General features: G+C 45.2%; 2 protein-coding genes across 3 annotated transcripts in view; one reads left to right on the top strand and one right to left on the bottom strand.

Moving 5' to 3' along the window:
• Positions 1-2478, top strand: part of LOC106570526 (cyclic AMP-responsive element-binding protein 5) — a 29832-nt gene extending 27354 nt beyond the window's left edge. For both annotated transcript variants that reach the window (XM_045694913.1, XM_014142944.2), the window contains one exon: positions 376-2478. In XM_045694913.1, the coding sequence (XP_045550869.1) occupies positions 376-479 (104 nt within the window). In that variant the 3' untranslated portion in view covers positions 480-2478. The remainder of the gene's footprint in view (positions 1-375) is intronic.
• A 3268-nt stretch (positions 2479-5746) lies between these two features.
• On the bottom strand, positions 5747-9293 carry LOC106570527 (TLR4 interactor with leucine rich repeats-like). The gene has a single exon (XM_014142947.2). The coding sequence runs from the start codon at positions 8798-8800 to the stop codon at positions 6278-6280; it is 2523 nt and encodes an 840-aa protein (XP_013998422.1). The 5' UTR covers positions 8801-9293; the 3' UTR covers positions 5747-6277.
• Positions 9294-12828: the final 3535 nt, after the last annotated feature.

Genomic DNA, 12828 nt, shown 5'->3' with positions numbered 1-12828 from the left:
GGATTTAAACAACCATGATGTGTATCCTTGTCAGAATGATTATCTATGTAACTAGTGAGTACATGTTCTGCAGTTATACAGACAGATATGCTTCATTGGTGTATTTTCTGTTTTTGCTTTATTTGCTGTATATTCTACTGTAATGCAAATGTCAAAATAAATGAGCTATTTTCCTTATTTGAATTGTACATGAGTTTTCATTCATGATATAATGTAGGACCACTTTCATTTCTAGTGACATCTTGTACATTTTGTTTTACATATAATGTTTTTATTGTAGACTTTCCTCTGGAAACAGATCGTACACAGAGAGAGAGAGGGAGCCGTCAAACATTAGCCAGGTCAATTTGATTGACAGCTGTCTCTGTGCCCCAGGTCCAGGGAGTTCGACAGGAAGTCCGTCCCCTCTGTGTCCCGGGTTGCAGCGGCAGGCCATCCAATCCAACAGCATCTCCACCTCCTCAGCCTCCTCAGATTAAAAATGAAAGCATGGGTGGCTGAATTCCATTAGTTCACAAGAGTTGGATCCAGGGTTGGCCATGCACACACACAGGGTTTAATCCCTGTTTCCAGGGGGTTGAATCAGCTCACCCTTCCCTTTATCATTGGTGGGTGCATCTCAGTAGTCTAAAATGGCTCCCTCTCCTGGTCTCCTAGCCTCAATGGACACAGGCCTGACAGAACTGGACTGACTGGCCTCCACAAGCCTTGAGTCTCTGCTATGGTTGCACATTTACAGTGACTTGCCCGAAATTTCAGAAATCCCGGTTGGACGATTCCCGGATTTCCTGCTTATTGCCTCCTGATTTCTGTAAAACCTGTGAATTTTGGTGAAGTTACAGAAATGTTGCAACCCTAGTCTATGTCTCTCCAACACTGTGATGATAGTCACCTGTAAATTGTGTCTTTGGGAATCTCAGTCAATCTATGTGTTTCTGTTAGTGTGAAATCAGACATCCAAGTTCTCCTCTATCTATTCTAGGACTGTTCCAACGTGGGCTGTGTGTGCAAACATACCTGTTATTATGTCCTTTAGCTTAAAGTAGTGACTGCATACAGTTTTGTTAACGGTCCCACATGGGAGTCAACCCCACAACCCTGGCATTGCAAGCACCATGCTGTACCAGCTGAGCCACACGGGACGTCATCCTGTCACCTTTTTCTCAGAATGTGACATAGTTAGGTCTTGGTTAGGTTTTGGTTAGGTCTTGGTTAAATCTTGTAACTTACGCCAACACTAGGACCAGACCATGAAAGACTCTCTGGCTTAAAACTGGCCTGTAACTAGGGCCCAGAGTTGTGTGTATGCTACAGTATATGTGTGTGGTTGCATATGCAACCCAGGTCTCTCTGGAATGCAGAACGTGAATGAAAACTAATACAAATATACATTTTATACAAATCTATATCAAGACCTGTGAATAGAATGTCCTTGTTTTGTAACGATGTAATGCAGAGCCTCCTTGTAACGATGTAATGCAGAGCCTCCTTGTAACGATGTAATGCAGAGCCTCCTTGTAACGATGTAATGCAGAGCCTCCTTGTAACGATGTAATGCAGAGCCTCCTTGTAAAGATGTAATGCAGAGCCTCCTTGTAAAGATGTAATGCAGAGCCTCCTTGTAAAGATGTAATGCAGAGCCTCCTTGTAAAGATGTAATGCAGAGCCTCCTTGTAAAGATGTAATGCAGAGCCTCCTTGTAAAGATGTAATGCAGAGTATAATGTTTGGTACCTGATTGTTTGGTACCCAGAGTTTTCCTTGACCATGTCACCTGACCAGGATAACCCCTGACCCTTTGTGTAACTCCTGAAAAGCACTTACTAGTTTCCTACAGGGTATTTATCATGTAAACTAGGCTCTTGCAGTGCATTGCCCTATAACCAGTATCTATGTATCTTTCTGTATTGTGATTGTGTTTTGTTTAATTTAAAAACATTTTTTTTTTTACAGATATTGACAATTGCTACAAAGTGAAAATAAAAGCACTTATTCTCTGGTATCTTATTGTGATTTTACCGGTTGCCTCCTCCATCAGTAGATCTGAGGAGAAATGTGTATTTGATCCAATGGGCCTATCAGACGAATGGTCGAGCCTGCCTCCTAGTGATCTGTTCTGGAACTGAAGACAGTTAGAGCCACCCCGATTAAACAATACTCGATTTGATAGTGTCAAAGGTCAGCGATCACAGATCTGGGTTGATTTACCCCATCCATAGCTTAGTTTTAGCAGGTTGAGTGAAAGACAATGGAAGTTAGAGTCAATAGGGGGCAGGCCCAATCCACTATACTTTAACAAAAGAAACATATCAGCCTTAACCAAATAGGAATTATATAGAGTTTCTGTTTCATATATCAGACAGTGTTTCCTGGTCTGTGTGTCTGTCTGTGTCTGTTGTTATGGTAACACACTATTGAAAGACTTGGGGTGTGAAACTGATCTGGCCTGAGAGTCTACACAAATAAAGATCTAACTATTGCCAGACTATTTCTGTCTTGAAACACTCACTCACTCTCTCTCTCTCTCTCTCTCTCTCTCTCTCTCTCTCTCTCTCTCTCTCTCTCTCTCTCTCTCTCTCTCTCTCTCTCACTCACACACACACACACACACACACACACACACACACACACGATGAAATGTGTACACATTTTTTCTCTATGAATGAGGGTGCTGTCTTTCGGATGCAATGTTAAACGGGTGTCCTGACTCTCTGAGGTCATTAAAGATCCCATGGTGCTTATCGTAAGAGTAGGGGTGTTAACCCCAGTGTCCTGACTCTCTGAGGTCACTAAACATCCCATGGTGCTTATCGTAAGAGTAGGGGTGTTAACCCCAGTGTCCTGGCTAAATTCACAATCTGGCCCTCATGGCCACCTAATCATCCCCAGCTTCCAATTGGCACATTCATCCCCCTCCTCTCCCTTGTAACTGTTCCCCAGGTCGTTGCTGTAAATGAGAACGTGTTCTCAGTCAACTTACCTGGTAAAATAACGGTAAAATATAAATACAATTTACATTTTATTTAAAAAAAATAAAAATAAGATTGATGAACTTCCTGACTTTTTTGTAAAAATACCACGACTGTAATACCTGTTTATTTATTCATATTGGAACCAAACACACAAGGGACTTCAACCATTATTTGCAAAGGTATCCATCTTATTTTCATACAGACAAATGGACCATAGGCCTAACTGTCACATTGTCAGGAATCTTGTTACTTACTTGCCTGTAGCACAATACATAGTTGAGTACAAAGTATAAAAACAACATATAAAACAGATCATTCTAAGTATTTTTCTGCCAACCAGCAGCTATTTTTATTTTTATTTCAGGCACATTAGAAATTATATTTTATACACAATTGTACAAAAATGAATGTCTATTACTCTAATATTAGCACCAGATGAAATCAGGTAATACTCTCTCTCTCTCTCTCTCTCTCACACACACACACACACACACACACACACACACACACACACACACACACACACACACACACACACACACACACACACACACACACACACAGGTGCAAGGAAATGGGAGAGGAAATGCATGAGGCTTAGAGGAAGTCGAGGAAGTCAGTGGGATTGACTTCCTGTAGTGTCTGAATCAGCCCTGATGAGCTCAGCTGTTTGGTCGCCCACAAAGACAACCCTGGTCATAGCACAGCCCTAACTGTGGTTCTGCTGTGGTCATAACACCACCCTAACTGTGGTTCTGCTGTGGTCATAACACCACCCTAACTGTGGTTCTGCTGTGGTCATAACACCACCCTAACTGGTTCTGCTGTGGTCATAACACCACCCTAACTGGTTCTGCTGTGGTCATAACACCACCCTAACTGGTTCTGCTGTGGTCATAACACAGCCCTAACTGTGGTTCTGCTCTGGTCATAACACCACCCTAACTGTGGTTCTGCTCTGGTCATAGCACAGCCCTAACTGTGGTTCTGCTGTGGTCATAACACAGCCCTAACTGTGGTTCTGCTGTGGTAATAACACCATCCTAACTGTGGTTCTGCTCTGGTCATAGCACAGCCCTAACTGTGGTTATGCTGGGGTCATAACACACCCCTAACTGTTGTTCTGCTGTGGTCATAGCACAGCCCTAACTGTGGTTCTGCTGTGGTCATAACACTAACCTAACTGTGGCTCTGCTGGGGTCATAACCAAGGCTGCATACCAGGGCCAGATTAATGCAGGGGCTTACCGGGTTTGAAGCCCCTTGGCCCAGGGCCATGGGGGGCCCAAAAGGCAGCAAAAAAAGAAATGCAAAATAAAATAATTATATACTGCATATATTATATATACAGTATCTGTTATATACGTCAAATATAGATATTTTTTACTGCAACCGCCAACCAGTTAAATAAAGGTTAAATAAAAAATAAAACAATTTTAAACACAGGACGATTCAGGAGCCTGCTCTCAATGAGAGTAGACAGCCTGATGCTGCTCTGCTAATCGTCAGATGGGGGGAGGAGAAGAGGTAGGGGAGCACATGGGGTAACTGGGGGGCCCTGCCTTGATTGGTAACTGCATAATAAATACATGTGACTGGCCAATTAGGGCGCCAAAGAGGCAATCATTTAAATGTATATAATAACATAACTTAAAAAAACCACAACCACAGGAGCCCGCTCTCAATGTTCAAAATACACCAGAGATCATCATTTAGCCACAGATGATCAATATTTTTTTTAAAACAACTGGATTAAATTTGATCACAACCAAAATAAAGGAAACACCAGCGTAGTGTCTTAAAAGGGTGTTTGGCCACCACGAGCTTCCACAACAGCTTCAATGCTCCTTGGCTTAGAGTCTATAAGTGGACCTAAACCATGCCAGGAAAATGTGCCCCACAGTATGACATATTATTTGTAGCCCTCATTTACTCAAGTGTTTCCTTTATTTTGGCAGTTACTGGTTGCCTACAGTCGGGAAGGCCGCGATTTGGCCAGTATGCGCGCCAGATATACAGCTTGTTGCGTTTGTGGTCATAGACATATAATCCACAGAGTTTTGGAACCTCTTACCCTGGCAATTTGACTATTCAACTGATGGGTACACTAGCAATGGCTGCCAGTCCTGATTTTAATGGACATTTATATGGATTATATTTCTATGGTTGGTTGTAGCTATCTGTTTGACTTGTGCAAATTTCAAAAGACAATTGCAGGAAAAATGTAAAGTTTGGAAAGCAAATACATACCACTGAAAAGAGAAGACTAGTCTATCTGTAGAACCAATAGAACAACTCCCAGCAACAGCAGCACTGTTTTTCAAAGTAGCTCAAGATGAGCTGTTGCCAAGAGGAGCGCATCGGCCATAACCATGAGTAGTATCCTATGGCTACATCTTCATCATTAGGTGAGTCAGTGTGCCACTACTGTAGCCTATAATATATATATATATATATATATATATATATATATATATATATATATATATATTTTGTCTCCTAATATTGTACAATGTGTGTGTTGCTTCATTGGTCTGGGCTGTTATTTGTTTGAATTCAAGACCAGATTGATCTCAGTCTGTCAGTGTTAGAGTAGCCACTAATTTAGGTATTAAAAAAGATTCAGCTAATGTCTTTTATCATGTAAATGACATAGAATTGCATGAAATGCGTTTTGTAAAATGCCAAAGAATGATTGAGACCTGCTAACAGATGATCCCCATTTGTGGAAATCCTAAAAACGTCTCTGCTCAACTGTAGCCTATGTCACATGACAAATGTTATTATGGCTTTATTAAGAGAGGGATTTCTCTGCACCAAGATGCATCCAATTGCATCTTGGTGCAGGGACTTGTTTACAGCATATGATGGTGTGCTGGGAAGTGTGTGTGTGTGTGGGGGGGGGGGGGGGTTCATTCGTCCCTGGTCATAACACCCTGGCTGTGGTCCTGCTATAGTGGTGAAGTGCCCTACAGAGCAGGTTCAATTCCAGTCCAGTTCTGTCTCTGTCTCTGTCTCTGTCTCTGTCTCTGTCTCTGCAGCACCTTAGACATCCTGCTGAGGATGTTCCTTCCTTGTGATGGTGTCTTGGTGTTCTCAGGTTCTAGATAAGGGTTCTACTGTTGGATTATCTAATGGCTCACAATAACATGAATAGTATATATGGGTCACACAGCACAATTATTTTCATGTTCTACACTCTTAGAAAAAGGGTTCCAAAGGGGTTCTTTGGCTGTCCCCATAGGACAACCCTTTTTTGTTCTAGGTAGCACTGTTTTTTCTAAGAGTGTAGGTCTCTACGGTTCTACTAATCACAAAACCTCTGCATGTTGCTGTTGTCTCTACGGGTGGGGCTGTTGTCAAGGAAACGGTCGCAGGGGAACTCAATGAGGTCTCCCCCTTCCTCCAGGGTTCCAAGCCGTGGTGCCCGGCTGCTCTGGAAACTGGTAAAGTCAGCTGACACAGCCGCCGTCGTTGCCATGGAGCCGCGGAACGGTCGCCGCGTGGAGTACATGTGACGAACATGCACCGCCGACTTCCTCCTTTTCAGTTTCCGCCTCAAACTCTGCCCTAGCCAGGCTCCACCAATCACCAGCAAGAGGATGGCGTTGACGGCCAGCGTTGCAATGGTGACCAGGTGGAGATCGGAGGTCAGTGTCCCTTGGCGACGAGACTCCTCTGGGAGAGTGACCAATCCAGCGCAGTGGTCCCTGGGCGCCACCTGACACACGGCCCCTCCCACCACCCCCTCCACACACACCATGTAGGTGACTTCTGGGCGGAGTTCTCGTAACATCACCGACCGCGCCCCGCCACGGGCATACACATAGCGAGGGAAACGGCCAGAAGTCCCGAACCGGTCGAACAGCAAGCGGTAGTGGACCTCGTCTAGTCCCTGTCTGGCTCCCGGTGTGAATCGGAGGTGGTGGCGTGTGGTCCAGTGGACTGTGGCCGTGCTGGAGGCAACCTGGTCGACGGTCACGTTGGTGAGGAAGTGACGGTTGAACATACAGGGGTCTGTCATTACAGGTAGACCATACTCCTGACCGCCTCTGAGAAGGTCAAACCGCTCCTCTGAGGTGGTGAGGAGCTCTGTGATTGGTCCACTGAGACGGTTTCCATGGCTATTTTGGCTGTCAAGTGTCTGAGGCACGGTTGTGGTTGGGGCCGTGGGGTTGATGAGCGAAGGGGCTTGTGTTTGAGGAATGCCACGGCCCAGAACGGAACCCCGCCTCCCTTTCTCATGCTTCCCAGCAGAAGGTCGCGACCTGGGTCTGGCGGATATTTTCTTCCTCCTTTTCCTGTCCAACGACAGGGATTTGTCCCGCTCCTCTGGCCCTCCCTGTTCCTGTTGGATACCTACCTCCTGTTCTCCCTCCTTTCTCTCCTCTTCCTCTCTACCCCTGTTCTCTTCCTCTATTGCCTTCATCTCCACTGCTTCTCTACTCCCAATTCCCCTCTGCTCTTCTACATCCTTCCTCACCTCCCCCTCTCTCATCATCCTCTCCTCCACCTCTTTCTCCAGGACCCCCCCACCTCTGCTCTCCTCAGGCCCAATTTGGGTCTCACACAAGTGGCTCCAATTCCCTTGGGGCTGTAGCTGGGAGCTGTTGACATAATCCAGATACTTCCCCTTCAGTGTCGCTGGGTGATGACACTGCACGAAAACGGTCAGCAGCTTCCCTTGAGAGTGCACAGACGTCATCCACTGTTTCAGCTCGCTCAGGCGGCAGTCACACGTCCAGTTGTTGCCATGGAGATCCAAATTGTAAAGGCGGCTGTTGAGGGCGAAGATGTGACCGGAGAGGCTCGTGAGCCGGTTGTCTTTGAGTTTTAAAACCCTCAGATGCTTTAGTTCTTTAAAAGCCATCGGGTTCACGGTGGAAATGTGGTTGCGACTAAAGTCCAGCTCCTCGATTCGCTCCAGCGGGTCAAGAAGTCCCGCGGGAATATCTTCCAGCTCGTTCCCATCCATCAGAAACTCTCTCAGGCTTGACAGCCCCTTCAAAGCCTGGCTCTCCAACCGGGAGATGTTGTTATTGCTGAGGGATAGTTTAGATAGCTTTTTCAGATTTTGAAAGACGTGGTTTCCGACGTATTGTATTTCATTTTCAGAGAGCAGCAAGGTAGACAGTGACCTGAGCTGGGAAAATGTAAACACATTACGCACGGCCGCCTGTTTGTTCTGCGCCAGGTTGAGAAAGCGCAGTTTGATGAGCTTGGAAAAGGCATTTCTGTGAATGTGGCTCAGCTGGTTCGATTCTAGATGGAGATAATGCAGATTAGTCAAGCTCTTGAACACCGAGTCCTGTAACAGTTCTATGGCGTTCCCATCCAACCTCAGCCTCACAACGCTCTCTAAGTTACCAAACAGCTCTGGAGTGATCTTCTTCATGTTATTGTTATTGCCATACAAAGTTGTCAGTTTTTTCAGTGACTGTAAAGTTCCTGGGGGTATTGTTGATATCAGATTGTTGCCCAAATACAGCTCCTCCAATTTGGAGAGCTTTTCAAACGCTTTAGGGTGAATGGTCTGTATTTGATTATACTGTAAGTTCAACCTTATAAGATTTCCATACCGAGTGAAGTCGAAGGCAGAGATGTTACCGATGAAGTTTCCCCCGAGGCTGAAGACAAGTACGTCCTCTGGGACCTGCGAGGAGGGCACCTTGGGTACTGCGCGAAGCCCTCGGTTTGTGCAGAGGAGGTGCTGCGCGTGCTGGCAGTCGCAGCGCTCGGGACAGAAGCCGCTGGCGGGTGAGGGTGAGAGGAGCCCATCACAGGAAAAAAGGAGAAAGCAGATGACCGCCACAAAATTACCGCTATCCATTCCCAAACGGCAGTTTGCAGCATTCCCCTTTGTGTTTAAGTGCAGTTACCCCGACTCTCCACTCGCACTTTCGCATCTGATACATCCATTATCCACTTGTTGCTCCATAAAATGGGGAGAGGAAGTTTCTCTGCACAAAGTTCAGTGTGCAGAAGTGTCTGGATCCATGGTTATACAGCGTTGTCCATATACTAAGTTAATTTGTGCGCTGTGATGTTATGCCATGTGAGGAACGCTCACCTCCCCAGAATGCTCCATCCCCCAATTGGTCATCTGGTGCAAATTACAGACGTCCGCAAAACGCAGGGTTCAGGCGCAGAGCACACACACACACTCACACACACAAATGCTCAGCCCCTCCCCCGCAACTCCCATCCCCGCCAAGACCAGATGTGGACAGCGCCTGGCGCACAGGATACAGAGCTGCGCACGCAAATACGCACAAGCGCGCGCATGAACACACACATGTCACACACACACACACGTCCTCTGAAACGAATCAAATGCGTGGGAGAAAGGTACGCATATATCTTGTTGTATTCGAGGCAGAGAGAGAGAGAGAGAGAGAGAGAGAGAGAGAGAGAGAGAGAGAGAGAGAGAGAGAGAGAGAGAGAGAGAGAGAGAGAGAGAGAGAGAGAGAGAGAGAGAGAAAGACGTGACCGAACCCTTAGACCAAGTTTTCTGCACGCCCCCGCACCACCGGGGGTCGCGAGGCAGGATTCTTTACTTGGTATAGAGAAAGCAGACGGGAAGCCTTCCTTCCCACAAGTGTCCCCCTGGCTGACTCGGACCCCCTGACTGACTCCCTCCTCACATACGGTTCAAAGTGCATAATGGAGCTGTAGAGGCAGCCAATCACCAGAGGAAGAAAAGACAGAGAGTGTGGAACTGATATAACCTAGCTCACACAAAAGAACAACACCTTAAAACTGTGTTACTGCTGGTATTAATACACTTCTACAAGATAGAGAATATCAAAGTATGAGAAAAATAGAGAAAGATATCTTGCAGGTCATTTACCCATGCCCTCATCAATGAACACCAGCTAATTCAAGATGGCCGGTCGGGGGGGGGGGGCTCATTCAAACACACATGGTTTAAATTATACAAGAGGAATTCAGGTCATGGTGCCTGTGATGAGACTACAGACCACTGCCAAATCATTGTTTAGGATCTCATCTTGAAAGGCTGGGTACAAAGCATGGTCTATGTAGTGAGTGTTCAGTGCAGTGAGCCATGTAGCAGACTGTAGGCTGTAGGTTTTAGTGTAGTCATGTAGTAGCCTGTAGGTTGTAGTGTAGTCATGTAGTGGACTGTAGGTTGTAGTGTAGTCATGTAGTAGACTGTAGGTTCTAGTGTAGTCATGTAGTGGACTGTAGGTTGTAGTCTAGTCATGTAGTGGACTCTAGGTTGTAGTGTAGTCATGTAGTGGACTGTAGGTTGTAGTGTAGTCATGTAGTGGACTGTAGGTTGTAGTCTAGTCATGTAGTAGACTGTAGGTTGTAGTGTAGTCATGTAGTAGACTGTAGGTTGTAGTGTTGTCATGTAGTGGACTCTAGGTTGTAGTGTAGTCATGTAGTGGACTCTAGGTTGTAGTCTAGTCATGTAGTGGACTGTAGGTTGTAGTGTAGTCATGTAGTAGACTGTAGGTTGTAGTGTAGTCATGTAGTAGACTGTAGGTTGTAGTGTAGTCATGTAGTAGACTGTAGGTTGTAGTGTAGTCATGTAGTGGACTGTAGGTTGTAGTCTAGTCATGTAGCAGACTGTAGGTTGTAGTGTAGTCATGTAGTAGACTGTAGGTTGTAGTGTAGTCATGTAGCAGACTGTAGGCTGTAGTGTAGTCATGTTTTGGACTGTAGACTGTAGGTTGTAGTGTAGTCATGTAGCAGACTGTAGGTTGTAGTGTAGTCATGTAGTAGACTCTAGGTTGTAGTCTAGTCATGTAGTAGACTGTAGGTTGTAGTGTAGTCATGTAGTGGACTGTAGGTTGTAGTGTAGTCATGTAGCAGACTGTAGACTGTAGGTTGTAGTCTAGTCACAGTGAGCCATGTAGCAGACTGTAGGCTGTAGGTTGTAGTCTAGTAACAGTGAGCCATGTAGCAGACTGTAGGCTGTAGGTTGTAGTCTAGTCATGTAGCAGACTGTAGGCTGTAGGTTGTAGTATAGTGACAGTGAGCCATGTAGCAGACTGTAGGCTGTAGGTTGTAGTCTAGTCATGTAGCAGACTGTAGACTGTAGGTTGTAGTCTAGTCATGTAGTAGACCGTAGACTGTAGGTTGTAGTGTAGTCATGTAGTAGACTGTAGGTTGTAGTGTAGTCATGTAGTGGACTCTAGGTTGTAGTGTAGTCATGTAGTAGACTGTAGGTTGTAGGTTGTAGTGTAGTCATGTAGTGGACTCTAGGTTGTAGTGTAGTCATGTAGTAGACTGTAGGTTGTAGGTTGTAGTGTAGTCATGTAGCAGACTGTAGGCTGTAGGTTGTAGTCTAGTCATGTAGCAGACTGTAGGCTGTAGGTTGTAGTATAGTGACAGTGAGCCATGTAGCAGACTGTAGGCTGTAGGTTGTAGTCTAGTCATGTAGCAGACTGTAGACTGTAGGTTGTAGTGTAGTCATGTAGTGGACTGTAGGTTGTAGGTTGTAGTGTAGTCATGTAGTGGACTGTAGGTTGTAGTGTAGTCATGTAGTGGACTGTAGGTTGTAGTGTAGTCATGTAGTGGACTGTAGGTTGTAGTGTAGTCATGTAGTAGACTGTAGGTTGTAGTGTAGTCATGTAGTAGACTGTAGGTTGTAGGTTGTAGTGTAGTCATGTAGTGGACTCTAGGTTGTAGTGTAGTCATGTAGTAGACTGTAGGTTGTAGGTTGTAGTGTAGTCATGTAGCAGACTGTAGGTTGTAGTGTAGTCATGTAGTAGACTGTAGGTTGTAGGTTGTAGTGTAGTCATGTAGTGGACTGTAGGTTGTAGGTTGTAGTGTAGTCATGTAGTGGACTGTAGGTTGTAGTGTAGTCATGTAGTGGACTGTAGGTTGTAGTGTAGTCATGTAGTGGACTGTATGTTGTAGTGTAGTCATGTAGTGGACTGTAGGTTGTAGTGTAGTCATGTAGTGGACCGTAGGTTGTAGTCTAGTCATGTAGTGGACTGTAGGTTGTAGTGTAGTCATGTAGTGGACTGTAGGTTGTAGTGTAGTCATGTAGTGGACTGTAGACTGTAGGTTGTAGTGTAGTCATGTAGTGGACTGTAGACTGTAGGTTGTAGTGTAGTCATGTAGTAGACTGTAGGTTCTAGTGTAGTCATGTAGTGGACTGTAGACTGTAGGTTGTAGTGTAGTCATGTAGTGGACTGTAGACTCTAGGTTGTAGTGTAGTCATGTAGTGGACTGTAGACTGTAGGTTGTAGTGTAGTCATGTAGTGGACTGTAGGTTGTAGTGTAGTCATGTAGTGGACTGTAGGTTGTAGTGTAGTCATGTAGTGGACTGTAGGTTGTAGTGTAGTCATGTAGTGGACTGTATGTTGTAGTGTTGTCATGTAGTGGACTCTAGGTTGTAGTGTAGTCATGTATTGGACTGTATGTTGTAGTGTAGTCATGTAGTGGACTGTAGGTTGTAGTGTAGTCATGTAGTGGACTGTAGGTTGTAGTGTAGTCATGTAGTGGACTGTAGGTTGTAGTGTAGTCATGTAGTGGACTGTAGGTTGTAGTGTAGTCATGTAGTGGACTGTAGGTTGTAGGTTGTAGTGTAGTCATGTAGTGGACTGTAGACTGTAGGTTGTAGTGTAGTCATGTAGTGGACTGTAGGTTGTAGTGTAGTCTAGTCATTATACTGTGTAGTGCTGCTTACTGTGTGTGAGGATGTCGAATAGCATAGCTTCCTGATAGGTTGGGTTTCTTAGGACGCCCAATTCTCATTTGGCACAAATTGGTCTTTTGACGATCAGATCGTTTGCCACTAATTGGTCTTTATGATCAATCAGATCAGATCTTTTGCCCATAATTGTGCAAAAGATCAGAATTGGTGCCTGTGTAAACGCAGCC

The sequence above is a fragment of the Salmo salar genome, chromosome ssa14, assembly GCF_905237065.1.
Source record: "Salmo salar chromosome ssa14, Ssal_v3.1, whole genome shotgun sequence".
Classification (NCBI taxonomy): Eukaryota; Metazoa; Chordata; class Actinopteri; order Salmoniformes; family Salmonidae; genus Salmo; species Salmo salar.
This window is presented reverse-complemented; position numbering and strand designations above follow the sequence as displayed.